Raw genomic sequence first — 17570 nt, 5'->3', positions numbered from 1 at the left:
ATAGCGTTTTCTGCTACTGAAGTATGCAAACAGCAAAGTATAAGAAATTTGATCTTCTTCAGTTACTGGTGTGAAGCGAACCACACAAATTTCCTGTTCAAGAAAATAACAAATGATTAAGATAATAAGCTGAAGAGTAGCTTGGTTTTAAATACTATTTCTCAGTTAATAACACTCTATTGAACTTTATATTTATGGTACCAAATAACATGGTTTACCAACTTAAATACGGAAAATACTAAAAGGAAGTAACTCTTAAGGGCTTTACTGATCACATTAATAGATCTGTTTTATCTGATGGCTTACATTTCTTATGGAAACATTAAGAAATGGAGTCCCGAGGTGATTAAACAATTTTTTGAAGGGGACAGATACAACTTGTCAGTGGCAGAGATGATACTGAAACCCAGGTCTTCTGATATCTATACTATATCCTGATTTCCAATGCTGTAACCACCACAAGGGGCTTCCTATGTTCTTGACCCACTGGGAACTAAGAGCACCCAACACTTCCACCCTACCATGCGTTTATATACACAAACAGACAAATCAACTAATAATCCAGTTAATAGGCACGAATTTAGGAATAAAAAGGGCTGGATGAAGAGACCTTAAATACATACAGATCATAAATTTTGTAAAGTAATTTGGCTTACTTAAGAATTTTCTTGCTTGCTTCTAGGTTCTTGACTTTGTTTCAGATAGAAAAGACAGTCCTAGCCATCCAATAAACATCACATTTTCCAGCCTCCAATAAAGCACATAGCCATCAAATAAACAAGCTATTTCCCAGCCTCCCTAGCAGCTATATATGGCTATGTGACTAGGTTCTTTCCAATGGAAGTTGTTGGTTGCAATTTGTAATTAATTTGGTAGCATTAGAAAACAGTTCTTTCCCATGGAAGTTGATGATTACAATTTGTAATTAATTTGGTACCGTTAGAAACAAATTTTTTTCATGATGGTATATGGTTGAAATGGGAGAGCCAGATTTGCTGCAAAGCCTAAAAACTGATGCAAGCTCCTAACGAAACAGGTGAATGAGCTGAAATATGACTCCATTTCTTATAAAATGTCATCTAAGCTGCCCTCTTTTAGAGTAAAAATCAGCATACGTATGTTAGTAACAACTATTACAGCGTTTAAATCTGTTCAGTTGGAGACATACTATAAAGTGTTAGATTCAAGATGATTCAATTCTTGGATTCAAGTGTGATATATGTGGATTCAAGAGTGATTCTCAAAATGTCCAAGAGTAATACTACTCATTTTTATTAGTGCTTTAAAGTTTATTTGTATTTTAATGCTGTATCATTTTAAATTCTAAAATCTGTATTGGAACAAAATATTCTTTTCAGCTTAAGGTTATGCATTTTGGATCACTCCAAAGAAAAACTAGAGACTTCTAGGAAAAGAGGTAGAAAAGTAACATTCATTTATTCAAGACTTCAACATTTACTGAAACCTGTAATATAGTAGATACTATCACATCCACTAGAGGGAAAAACGATTTCTTCTAATGATTAAATTTTCCTCTGTAATAATTTTCTGTAAGTTAAAAAAAAAAATAGAGAGAGATAAAGGAAGAGGAGAAATATTACTGTGATAGAGGCATTTCATAGTATCTTTTCTCCTTTCCTCCTATTACTACTGAGAAGCCCTTAACTTTTAGCTGGGTACATAGCCATCCAATAAACATGACATTTCCCAGCCTCCCTAGCAGCTATGTATGGCTACGTGACTAGGTTCTTTCCAATGGAAGCTGATGACTGCAATCTGCCTCTGAAACAACTAGATAGGTATTCGTCATTTACTCCTATTTGGTATGTTTGACTGATGAGGACAACATTCCAATTAACTTCTATATTCTTAGAGTCACTATATTTTATAGTCTCTTTTTTTGCAACAGCTTAGCTGTGCCCTAACTCAAACAGATGTCTATAACAGAAGCAAGGCAAAATTCCAGGGTGAATCTCAATAATTACTCTAAAACATTTCTTCTAAAACATTAAGAGAAGCCACAAACAGAGCATCCCAGAAGAGGAGAGGAAAAAAAGAAATGCTATATTCTTTAGTTTCCTCAGCAAATGGCTTTAGTTCAGTTTTGTGAGGTATATTATGCAGACTTAAAATGTGTATTGCCTCCTTTCCCCAGGAGACCTTGCACTCTTGCATAAGAATTCTGAACTGTTTCCCTCCTAAACATTTTCCCATGCTGGCATAGTGAAAAAAGTTTTCCTCACCTTGGTTCCTGATGCTTTTATTTTTTCCACATAATCCCAAACTGTCTGAGGTGATATCCTGCCACCTACTTGAATACTATCTGGTAGGTCCTGTGGTTAAAAAAAAAAAGAGAGATCAATATATATATAGAATATCTTTATTATGACATTAATAATTCAAACAAATTGGTTCTAAGACTAATTTGAAACAGTAATAAAAAGTCAGTAAGATTATAAAAAATACATCAGAAAACACACAATAGACAGAACAATTTGGTTTTACTTAAAATGCCAACTACAAATGACTGATAGGCCTAAAATACAGCTACTAAGAAAAATTCTGAGTTCTGCTCAATCTCGCTATGAAAGATGGGAATGGGAAGCAATGGCAAACATACCACCTTACCAATTCAGGAAGAACACCGCACATTCCAGAATATTAGGAGAGACTGTAACCTCCCCTTTTGGTAGTAGGAGGCAGGAACATTCCTTAATAATTAACAGCTGAATTTCAAAGGTTACCAAATATAATTACAGAGTGTATTTTTGCACAGAGTAGAATAATATTGTAATCATTTAAGGTTTTTTTTTTTTAAAGGCACAATCTTTCTGAAAACAAATGACTACACATAAAAGCAATTAAGAATCTTTAAAACTTTCTTTAGTACATTCCTATTTTTTCCATGATGACTGAGAAAAATCATAAAAACATAACTGATATTAAATTCAATTTAGTTTATTCAATTATTAACTACCTTAAAATATTTTGTTTGGGAGTTTAGTCCCAAACTAAAAACAAGTACAAAATGGAAGTGAAAATCTGGAAAGCAATCATATAAAAACTGTGTCTCAGAAGGGAAAATAATTATGTTTAAAATCAAAGGATTTTGTAGTTAAGGGCTTAACTCTCCATTTAAAGGAACAATTATGTTCACCATGGACTGACCAAACATTAAATTTCTAAACAGATTTATTCAGAAACACCATTTCATTTTTCTCTTATAAAACTCACATTTTAAAAATATTTATCAAGCAAACTGTATATAAAAGTGATTAGGCTGTTTATTAACTGAAAACACTGCTAGGCCGGGTGTGGTGGCTCACATCTGTAATTCCAGTACTCTGGGAGGCAGAGGCAGACAGATCACTTGAGGTCAGGAGTTCAAGACCAGCCTGGCCAACATGGTGAAACCCGTTTCTACTAAAAATACAAAAATTAGCAGGTGTGGTGACGCATACCTATAATCCCAGCTATCTGGGAGGCTGAGACCAGAGAATGGCTTGAACCCAGGAGGCAGAGATTGCAGTAAGTGGAGATCATGCCACTGCACTGCAGCCTGGGCAACACAGCAAGGCTGTCTCAAAAAACAAACAAACAAACAAACAAACAAAAAAAAAAACCACAATGGCTAACCAAATAAACTGATCCACATTATATAAACAGTATTACATTGAATTAAACTAATTCCAGCCTAATCCAAAGAAAAGTTTATGTTAGCCTTTAAAAAAATAGACATATATGATTTAGGCTTTTTGAAATAATACATGGAGTTTTAAAAAACCTTTTAATTCTTTAAAATAAGCAAATGGAGAATAAATAAGAAAGGTCAGATATGAACAAAATAGCAAAATATGATCTCAGTATAAATACAACATATAGGTACTGATTTATTTTCCTTCCATACACATATGAAAATATATTTCCTTCAAAGTAGTTCAAAAATGTCATCTCATTTATCACATTATATTACTGCTGCTTATTTTCCATAAATACTACATAATAGTTTCTTCCTATTTCCCTCAGGTGTAAAACCAACCAAGAGTACTGCTTGCAGCAATTACGGTCACTAGTCTCACTAGTTTTCAAATAGCTGTAAAGTTTCAACTCCCAGTCTACAAAAACCACATTCACAGAATAGGCAGATAAAAACTAGTCATGAAGCTGGGGAAACATAAACAGTGGGGAAAACAGAAGACTTGTTCAACAATAAAAAAATCTTCTTAATGGGTTAACATTAAAAGCCAAAAATGTGTAAATCTTTTATTTAAGTGTGTATTCAAAGAAAAACTTGGATATCCATATAGACTCTCACTGATTTTTAATTCTCTGACACAGTGAGGTAGCACACCTTGAGAAAAGTTCAGGACATAGGAGTTTACAACTTTTGGAGTGTAGTTTGTTTTTACAATTCTAAAGATCCATTTGTTAATTCGTAATTTTATTACTTGAACTGTTTAAGAATCACTGTTAATACATATTTTTATTACTAACTCCGCCTTATTTCCCTGTCTATTACTTTCAGAAACACACATATCAATTCATGCACAGAAGAGCAGAAAAGTTCACAGTACCTCTGTCAAGTATTCAGGGGAGCCAGATACAGGATAGGCTTTGGTAACAAATTTTGCCACAGAAGGCATGTTGATAAAACCTTTCCAGATGAAGTTCAATCGAGCCAGAAAGGTAGACTCAACCTCAACAGTTCCAGGCATCTCTGGACGTGGAGCAGGAGAGAATGTTGATTTTGGAGATTCTTGTTTCTCCTCCTCAAAGAATTCAGAAGCCAAAATATTTGAGGTTGAAGACAATGCATCTGCTATACTTTCTGCTTCATTGTCTGAATGTTTACGAGCTACTCCTACAACAACTTTTACTTTTTTTGGAGAGAGATCATCTACAGGTGGTGCCATTCGACCTAAGCCCAGAATACACCAAAAGAAACCAGTTGTTGTTAACTGCAATTTTCACAACTTGACCCACTTTCATTTTCTAAAGTTTTTCAGGTTCTATGATTTGATTGCTGAGTAACCAAACATTTCCTCGGGTAATATCTAACTGTCATCATTTAGTTATATTACAACCACATTTAAGAATCAGCAGAAAATTCACCTGTGTTCTTCCCACTGCCTGCCCTCTTCTATATACAGTGATCTAAGCTTATCTGAAATGAAATTCAAAGCAAATCGTGCATGGTTCTACCTGTAATAAAGTTAACTTTCCCTTAAAATCACTTTATAATTATTTCCTACATGTAAAACTTACATGAGAAAATATGAAAAAGATTAGCGGTCCCCAACCTTTTTCTTACCAGGAACCAGTTTCATGGAAGACAATTTTGGATGGTGGATGAGGGGAGAGATGGTTTCAGGATCAAACTGTTAAACCTCAGATCATCAACCATTAATAGTTAGATTCTCATAAGGAGCACACAACCTATATCCTTCACATGTGCATTTCACAATAGGGTTTGCGCTCCTATGAGAATCTAATGCAACCACTGATCTGACAGGAGGCCGAGCTCAGGCTATGGTAATGCTCAGTCACCTCCAGCTGTGCAACCCAGTTCCTAACAGGCCATAGACCAGTACAGGTTTGTGGCCCTGGGGGCTTTGGACCCCTGGACTAGAGAGTGTAATTCCTGTCTTAGTGATGTGAAAACTTAGAAGAAGAGAATGTTAAACAACTCAAACAAGCTAAAATAAAAATATTATTACTAGAACCTAAAACAGGTTTCTTAGTTCTCTGACAATTATCTTTTAACTAAACCACACCAAATTCCAATAGTCTTGAGAACTAAGACAAATCTTTATATCTGTATCCAAGTTTCGATTATCAGCAACAGTTCACGACTATACATGCCTGAAGAGGTATTTCACCAGAGAAGCTATACAGATGGCATATAAGCATGAAAAGATGCTCCACATATGTCATCAGGAAAATGCAAAAGTAAAACAACAGAGAGGTATCACTACACAACTATTAGAATGGCCAAAATCTAGAATACTGATAACACCAAATGCTAGCAAGGATGTGGAGCAATAGGAACTCTCATTTATTGCTGGAGGGAAGGTTAAAATGGCACGGCCTCTGTGAAAAATAATTTGGAGGTTTCTCAAAAGATAAACACACTCTTAACATACAATCCAGCAATTGTGCTCCATGGTATTGACCCAAAGAAGCTGAAAACAAATCCACACGAAAGCTGCATACAGATGTTTATACTAGTTTTATTCGTAATTGCCAAAACTTGGAATAAAACAAGATCTCCTGCAGCAAGTGACTGGATAAATAAGCTATATATCCAGAAAATGGAATATATTATTCAATGCTACAAAGAATGAGCTATCTATCAGGCCATGAAAAGACATAGAGGAACCTTAAATGCATATTACTAAGTGAAAGTAACCAATGTGAAAATGTTACATACTAGATGATTCCAACTATACAATATTCTAAAAAAGGCAAAACTACAGTGACACTGAAAAGATCAGAGGTTTCCAGGGGTTGGTGGGGGTGCTGGGGGAAATGATTAACAGACAGAGTAAAGACGATTTTTAGGACAGTGAAAATGCTCTGTATACTACTATAATACCAGGTCCATGTCTTTAACATCTATCCATAACCACTGAATGTACAACTCTAAGAGTGAGCGCCAACGTAAACTATGGATCTGGGGTCGTTATTTTTCAATGTAGGTTCATCAGCTATAATAACTGCACCACTCTAGTGTGGGATGTTGATAACAGTGGAGACTATGCATGTATGGAGTAGCAGTTATATCGGAAATCTCTGTGACTTCCTCTCGATTTTGCTAGGAACCTAAAATTGCTCTTAAAAATAAACAGCTTTTTTATAAAAAGTAATTTCGGTTTCTGATTTGTCTGTTATATATAATAATAAAATATAAACACTATTTTACTCCTTTCCTGGAGTAAATGACAGTATCCTACTGCCCACAATTTCAGATGTTCATTCTAATGGTTAAATTCCTGTCATCTGGTGGGACTGATCCCAGATGGCTGATTAGGAGTAGCTCAGGATTGCAGCTCCGAGCGAAAGTGCGAAGGATTGAGGGGAAGTTCACACAGCAGCTGGGCGGAGACCATAGCAGCTCAGCAAAGCCTCTGCAGGCAGACTGTGACTAGGATGCGTCCACGTGGGGCAGGGTGGCCCTGAAAAAAGGCAGCAGCATGACAGAAACTTACAAATAAAGCTCTAACTCCCTGGGACAGAGCACCTGGGGGGAAAAAAAAGGCATTTATGAGTTCTGCTGCAGCAGACTTAAATGTACCTGCCCAGCAGCTCTGAATGAACAACGGAGCTCACAGCTCAGCACTTGAGCTTCTATAAAGGACAGACTGTCTCCTCAAGCAGCTACCTGACCCCCACATATCCAAAGAGTCACCTCATAAAGGAGAACTCAGACTGACATCTGGCAGGTAGCTTTCTGGAACAAAGATAGCAGAAGGAGAAACTAGCAGCAACCGTTACTGTTCTGTAGCCACTGCAGGTGATCCCCAGGCAAGCAGGGCCTAGAATGGACCTCAGCAGTCCTACAGCAGAGGGGCCTAGAAAGAAAACTAAGAAACAAATAATTTCATCATCAACAAACTGGACATCCACTCAGAGACCCAATCTGAAAGTCAACAACTACAAAGACGACAGAAGGATAAATCCACAAAGATGGGAAGAAACCAGCGCAAAAAGGATGAAAACACCCAAAACCAGAACACCTCTCCTCCTCCAAGAGATCACAACTCCTCACCAGCTAGGGAACAAGGCTGGATGGAGAATGAGTGTGATGAATTGACAGAAAAAGGCTTCAGAAGGTGAGTAATAAGAAACTTCTCTGAGCTAAAACATCATGACAACCCAAGTCAAAGAAATTAAGAACCTTGAAAAAAGATTTGACGAAATGCTAATGAGAATGGACAACTTAGAGAGGAATATAAGTGAATTGATGGAGCTGAAAAACACAACACGAGAACTTTGTGAAGCATGCACAAGTTTCAACAGCCAAACTGACCAAGCAGAAGAAAGGGTATCAGAGGTCAAAGATCAACTCAATGAAATAAAACGAGAAGGCAAGATTAGAGAAAAAAGGGTAAAAAGGAATGAACAAAGTCTCCAAGAAATGTGGGACTATGTGAAAGGACCTAATCTACGTTTGATAGGTGTACCTGAAACTGACGGAGAGAATGAATCCAAGCTGGAAAATACTCTTCAGGATATTATCCAGGAAAACTTCCCCAACCTAGCAAGGCAGGCCAATATTCAAGTCCAGGAAATAAAGAGAACACCACAAAGATATTCCTCAAGAAGAGCAAACCCAAGGCACATAATCGTCAGATTCACCAGGGTTGAAATGAAGGAGAAAATGCTAAGGGCAGCCAGAGAGAAAGGTTGGGTTACCAACAAAAGGAAGCCCATCAGACTCAGAGCAGATCTCTCAGCAGAAACCCTACAAGCCAGAAGAGAGTGGAGTCCAATATTCAACATCCTTAAAGAAAAGAACTTTCAACCCAGAATTTCATATCCAGCCAAACAGCTTCATAAGTGAAAGAGAAATAAAATCCTTTACAAACAAGCAATTACTCAGAGATTTTGTCACCACCAGGCCTGCTTTACAAGAGCTCCTGAAAGAAGCACTAAACATAGAAAGGAACAACCAGTACCAGCAACTACGAAAACATACCCAATTGGTAAAGAACATCGATGTAATGAAGAAACTGCATCAACTAACGAGCAAAACAGCCAGCTAGCATCAAAATGGCAGTATCAAATTCACACATAACAATATTAACCCTAAACGTAAATGTGTTAAATGCCCCAATAAAAAGACAGACTATCAAATTGGATAAAAAGAAAAAACCCATTGGTGTGTTGTATCCAGGAAACTCATCTCACATGCAAGGATACACAAAGTCTCAAAATAAAGGGATGGAGGAAGATTTTCCAAGCAAACAGACAGCAAAAAAAAGCAGGAGTTGCGATTCTCTTGGATAAAACAGACTTTAAACCAACAAAGATCAAAAGAGACAAAGAAGGACATTACATAATAGTAAAAGGATCAATGCAACAAGAATAGCTAACAATCCTAAATATACACCCACCCAATACAGGAGGAGCCAGATACATAAAGCAAGTTCTTAATGACTAAGAAGAGGCTTAGACTCCCACACAATAATAGTGGGAGACTTTAACACCCCATTGTCAGTATTAGACAGATCAACAAGACAGCAAATTGACCAGGATATCAAGGACTTGAACTCAGACCTGGACCAAGCAAACCTAATAGACATTTACAGAACTCTCCACCCCAAATCCGCAGAATATACATTCTTCTCAGCACCACATTACACCTACTCTAAAACTGACCACGTAATTGGAAGTAAATCACTTCTCAGCAAATGCAAAACAATGGAAATCATAACAAACAGTCTCTGAGACCACACTACAATCAAGTTAGTACTCAGAATTCAGAAACTAACTCAGAACCGCACAGCTTCACGGAAACTGAACAACTGGCTCTCAAATGTTGACTGGATAAACAATGAAATGAAGGCAGAAATAAAGATGCTCTTTGAAACCAATGAGAACAAAGACACAACATACCAGAATCTCTGGGACACATTTAAAACAGTGTCTAGAGGAAAATATATAGCAATAAATGCCCACATAAGAAGGAAGGAAAGATCTAAAATCGACACCCTATCATCAAAATTGAAAGAGCTACAGAAGCAAGATAAAAAAAACTCAAATCCTAGTGGAAGACAAGAAATAACTAAGGTCAAAGCAGAACTGAAGGAGATAGAGACACAAAAAACCCTTCAAAAAAATCAATAAATCCAGGAACTGGTTTTTCGAAAAGATCAACAAAATAGACCACTAGCCAGATTAATAAAAAAGAAAAGAGAGAATAATCAAATAGATGCAATAAAAAAACAATAAAGGGGATATCACCACAGATTCCACAGAAATACAAACCATCATCAGAGATTATTACAAACAATTCTATGCACATAAACAAGTAAAACTGGAAGAAATAGATGAATTCCTGGACACTTGCATCCTCCCAAGCCTAAACCAGGAAGAAGTCAAAATCCTGAACAGACCAATAAAATAAGGGCAGAAGTTAAGGTAGCAATTAATAGCCTACCACCCAAAAAAAGCCCAGGTCCAGATGGGTTCACAGCTGAATTCTACCAGACATACAGAGAGGAGCTGTTACCATTCCTTCTGAAACTATTCCAAACAATACAAAAAAAGGGAATCCTTCCCAAATCATTTTATGAGATCAACATCATCCTGATACCAAAACGAGGCAGAGACTCAGCAAGAAAAGAAAACTTGAGGCCAATATCCTTGATGAACATAGATGTAAAAATCTTCAATAAAATACTGGCAAACCGATTGTAACAGCACATCAAAAAGCTTATCCACAATGATCAAGTAGGCTTCATCCCGGGGATGCAAGGCTGGTTCAACATACGCAAGTCTATCAACGTAATTCACCACATAAACAGGACCAAAGACAAAAACCAAATGATTATCTCAATTGATGCAGAGAAGGCCTTTGACAAAATTCAACAGCGCTTTTTGCTAAAAACCCTCAATAAACTAGGTATTAATGGAACGTATCTCAAAATAATAAACACTATTTACGACAAACCAACAGCCAATATCATACTGAATAGGCAAAAACTGGAAGAATTCCCTTTGAAATCTGGCACTAGACAAGGATGCCCCCTCTCACCACTCCTACTCAACATAGTATTGGAAGTTCTAGCCAGAGCAATAAGGCAAGAAAAATAAACAGTATTCAAATAGGAAAGGAGGAAGTCAAATTGTCTCTATTTGCAGATGACATAATTGTATATCTAGAAGACTCCATCATCTCAGCCCAAAATCTCCTGAAACTGATAAGCAACTTCAGCAAAATCTCAGGATACAAAATCAATGTGCAAAAAACACAAGCATTCCTATACACCAATAACAGAGCCAAATCAAGAACGAACTGCCATTCACAATTGCTACAAAGAGAATAAAATACCTACGAATACAACTAACAAGGTATGTAAAGGACCTCTTCAAGGACAACTACAAACCACTGCTCAACGAAATGAGAGAGGACACAAACAGATGGAGAAACATTCCATGCTCATGGTTTGGAGGAATCAGTATCGTGAAAATGGCCATACTTGCCAAAGTAATTTACAGATTCAAGGCTATCCCCATCAAGCTACCAATGACCTTCTTCATAGAACTGGAAAAAAACACCTTAAACTTTATATGGAACCAAAAAAGAGCTCGCATAGCCAAGTCAATTCTAAGCAAAAAGAACAAAGCTGGAGGCATCATACTACAGGACTTCAAACTATGTTACAAGGCCACAGTAATGAAAACAGCAAGGTACTGGTACCAAAACAGAGATATAGACCAATGGAACAGAACAGAGGCCTCGGAGGCAATGCTACACATCTACAACCATTGGATCTTTGACAAACCTGACAAAAACGAGCAAAGGGGAAAGGATTCCCTGTTTAACAAATGGTGTTGGGAAAACTGGCTAGCGATGTGCCACTGGACCCCTTCCTGATACCTTACACTAAAATTAACTCCAGATGGATTAAAGACTTAAACATAAGACCTAACACCATAAAAACTCTAGAAGAAAATCTAGGCAAAACGATTCAGGACATAGGCGTAGGCAAGGACTTCATGACCAAAAACACCAAAAGCATTGGTAACAAAAGACAAAATAGATAAATGGGACCTAATCAAACTCCACAGCTTCTGCATAGCAAAAGAAACAGTCATTAGAGTGAATTGGCAACCAACAGAATGGGAAAAAATTTTTGTAATCTACCCATCTGACAAAGGGCTGATATCCAGAATCTACAAAGAAGTAAAACAGATTTCCAAGAAAAAAGCCCATTCAAAAGTGGGCAAAGGATATCAACAGACACTTTACAAAAGAAGACATATATGACGCCAACAAACTTATGAAAAACATGCTCATTATCACTGGTCATTAGAGAAATGCAAATCAAAACTACTCTGAGATACCATCTCGCTCCAGTTAGAATGGCAATCACTGAAAAATCTGGAGACAACAGATGCTGGAGAGGATGTGGAGAAACAGGAACACTTTTACACTTGTTGGTGGGAGTGTCATTTAATTCAACTATTGTGGAAGACAGTGTGGTGATTCCTCAAGGACATAGAAAAAGAAATTCCATTTGACCTGGCAATCCCATTACTGGGTATATAGCCAAAGGATTATAAATCGTTCTGCTATAAGGACACATGCACACGTATGTTCACTGCAGCACTGTTTACAATAGCAAAGACCTGGAACCAACCCAAATGCCCATTGATGATAGGCTGGACAGGGAAAATCTGGCACATATATGCCATGGAATACTATGCAGCCATAAAAAATGATGAGTTTGTGTCCTTTGTAGGGACATGGATGAACCTGGAAACCATCATTCTCAGCAAACTGATACAAGAACAGAAAACACATGTTCTCACTCATACAAGAAACCTGAAGATTTTCCAGAAATCTCTAGATATTAAAAAATGCAAGCAGAATGTTTAAAAAAAAAAAAAAAAAAAATTCTTGTCATCTGACTCCGGCAAGAAGAGTTTTTAAACTATACCTCAACCCAGAACACCAGTCACATAGAAGTGCTACTGCTCAAAGACTGAGTGAGTACCTTACCACCAATATTGGGAAAACAAAACCTACTTAAATTACATATACTAGCATATAAGTATCCTCCTTTGATAATGAATGCAAAATTATAGCAAGAAAAACTTATAATTACCAATGCAAATTTTGCAGTTGAGATCAAAGAGATGCTGTCTGTGTTGACTAGTGGTATCTTTAGACATGGAGTCGACCTCCTCTTTTTGTTTTTCAGATCCTTCTGGTTTCTCCAATGACTTATTGGCAGTTGGTTCCTAACAATAAGTGAAAGTAAAAATTAGTTTTAGATGAAAAAATTTGGCCTCAATTACCAAAGTCCAATTATATTTTTCATTTATATTTTTCTAAAATGAAATTGTTCCACTGATAGTTAAAAAAAAAAACCTATTTCTTAAGAAAATGAATGCTGGCTTTTAACTGTGACTTAAAATAGAAGAAAATTTTACACATTCCACATTCTTCAAGGCTTCTCTAATAAGACTTTGAATTATTATTAAGACTTTATTTCTTCACTGATTTTTCAAAATAAGAAAAGCTATGCCACCTATCAAATGACAATCTGCCTAAGAAGCATTTACAGATTTCTAAGCCTACTAAAAAATTCACCAAGTCAGGCCATGCACAATTGGCTCACACATGTAATCCCAGCACTTTGGGACGCTGAGGTGGGCAGGTCACGTGAGGTCAGGAGCTTGAGACCAGCCTGGCCAACATGGTGAAACTCTCTCTCTACTAAAAATATAAAAATTAGCAGGGTGTGTTGACACATGCCTGTAATCCCAACTACTTGGGAGGCAGGGGTGGGAGCATCACTCGAACCTGGGAGGTGGAGGTTGCATTGAGCAGAGATTGCTCCACTGCAGTCCAGTCTGGGCAACAAAGTAAGACACTATCCCCACCAAAAATAAAAAGAAATTCACTGTATCAGAGCACTCCAGGAATCTACATTTTAATGTGTTTAACAGGTACCTATAACGCAATCTGCACACTAAGAGAAACATTACTCAACACTCAAAAATGCCACTTAACCAACAAAATAAGCTACTTTAAAATGGATGCATATATTTAAAATTATTTTCTCTACTTTAAAAGCATTGGGAGAAAAAATGTTTTCTGAATCTTCATGATTTGAGCTATAAAACATGGCATATCTATCCTTACCTGAATCTCCATGGCTGCTTCCTGTTCTTTCATTGGGGCATCACTCTCAATTTCTATTTCACCTTTATGAGTTATTTTGGTGATTGGTCGTCGTTCCACTTCTCTCTGCTCTTTCTCAATCATTTCTATGGTCTAACAGAAAATACTTTTTAAAAATATTACATTTAAAGTATGTATTTCCAAATGTACACCTTAAATAATAAGAGCTTACCTAAAAATAAATGAATCATCACAGATGACTTTTAATCTTCAGGTAATGTCTGATATAACAAACATATTCTGAGTACTTTTATAAGCCAGAGATAGTTTTAAGTACTGGGGTTGTAAGAATGAGACCCCATACATCAACCGTGAGAAGTTCACATGTACATTTATAACAGGAGGCAACTGAAGTCCAAAGTAATTTACAAAGTGGTGAAACATACTATTTATATTTGAAATCTGTTTGCCAATTTCGTACTTTTTAGCAGCAGCCACAGGGAAATACAAACTATCTTGTTCCTAAATTCCTCAATTGATGTTCTAATATTCCCCACAATAGAAGTTTATTCAAATGACCAATCTGACAGTCCTTTATTAGTTGTCTCCTGAATAAGCCTGATTAGTGACCCTGAAAATTCAGTTGAACAAACCTAGCAACAAAACACAAAATTTAAGCAAGTATAACAAGACTAGCATAAAGGTAGCTAGGAATAGAAGGGTATAGATGGGACTGCCTTTGCCAAGTATAAATCATCCTTTAAAGAAAAATCAGGTACATGGCCTTTAGAAAGAACAAGCTGGCATTTTCTGATGCAGATGATACTTGCAGCCACAGTTTCAAAGCAGAAGAGAGTCATGCGCATATTTGAGATATGGAGGAAAAGAAAGGGAGATGATATTATTTTCAAAACATAACAGGAGGAGAAATTACACAGGATGAAGGTAAAGGAATGTATGAAGAAGTATGATATGTCAAATCAAGGCCTCTAGATGAGCTTCAAACTAGATCTGGCATACGTCTATATGGAGGATTAGTGCCTCAGATGTAAGTAAGTATTACGAACAAAAATATCAGGTATCTTCTAGAATAAAGGGCTAATATTCTGATGCCATTGCAATAAAAAAAAAAAAGGATAATATGGCTATCTCACTGTCACAATAGCACTAAGTAACATACTTTTCACATAATTTTTAAAGGTACTTTAAGTATCTTTTTCACAATCTCCAAACAGAAACTCTTGCTATCTCTGAGTTTCAGAATTTTTAAATTCAAAAATGCAATATGGTGCACATTCTCTGTATTACATAACACTCCAGTTAGGTCTGAGGCAGCACCACATAATCAAATATACAATATTTCTGTGAATATGAACATTCATACAAGGCAATTAAGGTCAGGCTTTATCAATAAATTAGTTATGTGAAAATTATTTTTCAGAGCTTTTGGCATTTGAGGTAAACCTGTACACATTTTTATTCTGACTTAATTCACCTGGCTCTACAAATTACCAATATTCAAAATACCTTCAAACTGGGCTGCTGAAAACTACAGATGTGATTATGGAAAGATGTTAATTCTTCTCCCATTCTTATTTACATACTATAATATAACACAAGGTAATTCTGTAACCTGGTAACTGGAGAAAATGAGAAAAAAAAACTGGCAAGATTAAGGAAACCACAGAATTTAAGAACTAGAGGAATGGAGAGTAACTAAAAGAAGCATGTAGGCCAGGTGTGGTGGCTCACGCCTGTAATCCCAACACTTTGGGAGGCCAAGGTGGGCGGATCACAAGGTCAGGAGATGGAGACCGTCCTGGCCAACATGGTGAAATCCCATCTCTACTACAAATACAAACATTAGCTGGGCATGGTGGCACATGCCTATAATCCCAGCTACTCAGGAGACTGAAACAGAAGAATCACTTGAACTTGGGAGGTGGAGGTTGCAGTGAGCCAAGATCATGCCATCCAGCCTGGTAACAGTGCTAGACTCCATCTCCCAAAAAAAAGAAGCATTTAACAGAAAGTCTGTTTATTGCGCAGTCTGTGTTGAATTTACCTCTGTATAGTTTTTATCCTATGGCTGAAAAATACAGATTTTGATAGTCAAATACATATTTATAAATAATCTTACATGTCTGTTTTCTCTTCGTCTCCAAGCAGCTAACTCCTTAGAAGCCAGTTCTTCTGGACTCATTCTTATCAGATGATCAGGGGTTACTTCTCCTTTCAGTACTTTTTTAAATAATATCTGAAAGGATTTTAAAATAGGAATAGAAGGGGAGACAAACATTTAAAAGAGTGGTTACTACACAGAAACTTATAATAAAGATGTAATTTTTGAAGCCTAATTTACAAATATTTAATAATTTATATATTACCTACTACATAGAGATTAAATGACAGCTTGTGTTCTAGGAATTTATCTAAGGCAGCAAAACACACATTTCATATAAAAATCAACATATATGGAGAAGCATGTACAGTAGAGCTATATTACCTATCCAAAAATTGTATTAAGTCTACCAGGGACACAATCTAACCATAATAATAATCAATCTATAATATAGCAAGGTACTGCATCAAAGAGCTTTATTCAATGTAATGCCTTCATAGTTTTAAGATTTTACATATTTAAATACTGACAGGCTTGGAGGAAACTGCAGAGCAAAGAACCAACTGCAAGAAAAAAACCTGAGGGAAATAAATCTTCATTTAATTACTGAAGAAAAGTTTCAATTATGTAACTCTAGAAACATCGGATCCCCCAGACCATAATGGCAGAATGTACAATGTATATTTTTATGTCTCTGTTAGTATACGTCAAAAAAATACCTTAAATCACATATTTGTATAAATAGCCTTATACAAATTTGTATTAATTGTGTGAAAACCTTTTATGCAAAAAGGTTGCTCTAATTACATTCTGTTACCTAGAGTCATCTATAGTAAAAAACTGCTGACGGACCTAGCTAAATGTCACACACAAGACATCAGTCATGTTCTTAACTTTTAAAATGTTCGCTGGCGTTGACTTTGTACTTTTGCTTATTGTACTTATCAGAGACCTACTTTTGGCGTTGAGACCTTACAATGACACTGACACACACACACACACACACACACACAAATGCACACACATCAGAACACGCACAGATGTCAGATTTCCTCTGTCCCAAACAAGAAATCCCAAGAAAAAATTAGGGGTTTAATTAACATTTACTCCACTGCTAAAAGATACTTGGAACTAAAGTCATATTTAAGACTACGCATCAGCACATGCACAGAGTTCAGATTTCTTCTGTCCCAAACAAGAAATCCCAAGAAAAAACTAGGGGTTTAATTAACATTTACTCTATTGCTAAAAGATACTTGGCACTGAAGTCATATTTAAGACTATCTTTAGGACAAAAGTTATGTATTTTCTTAATAAATTACATTTAGATAAAAACAATTTAAAAGCATTTTCACTCTATTTTCAGATGTAAGTACAAAACAGCTCTATTTCCAGATTTAACAAAAAAACAGTGTTACAAATTTTAGCTTAAAAGTTTCTGGGCCAGGTGTGGTGGCTCAAGCTTGTAATCCCAGCACTTTGGGAGGCCGAGGCAGGTGGGTCACGAGGTCAAGAGATCGAGACCATCCTGGTCAACATGGTGAAACCCCGTCTCTACTAAAAATACAAAAAATTAGCTGGGCATGGTGG

At 36.5% G+C, this 17570-nt stretch overlaps 1 protein-coding gene across 1 annotated transcript in view; it reads right to left on the bottom strand.

Moving 5' to 3' along the window:
* Positions 1–17570, bottom strand: part of PHF3 (PHD finger protein 3) — an 83865-nt gene that overhangs the window by 3351 nt on the left and 62944 nt on the right. Inside the window, exons 6-11 of the mRNA XM_017524690.2 lie at positions 15999–16115; positions 13880–14011; positions 12837–12972; positions 4575–4918; positions 2244–2333; positions 1–93 (exon numbers count right to left, since the gene is read on the bottom strand). Of these exons, the coding sequence (XP_017380179.1) occupies positions 1–93; positions 2244–2333; positions 4575–4918; positions 12837–12972; positions 13880–14011; positions 15999–16115 (912 nt within the window). The remainder of the gene's footprint in view (positions 94–2243; positions 2334–4574; positions 4919–12836; positions 12973–13879; positions 14012–15998; positions 16116–17570) is intronic.

The sequence above is a fragment of the Cebus imitator genome, unplaced genomic scaffold (assembly GCF_001604975.1).
Source record: "Cebus imitator isolate Cc_AM_T3 unplaced genomic scaffold, Cebus_imitator-1.0 Scaffold36, whole genome shotgun sequence".
NCBI lineage: Eukaryota > Metazoa > Chordata > Mammalia > Primates > Cebidae > Cebus > Cebus imitator.
Note: the sequence above shows the minus strand (reverse complement) of the source record. Positions and strands in the feature narration are given on the sequence as shown.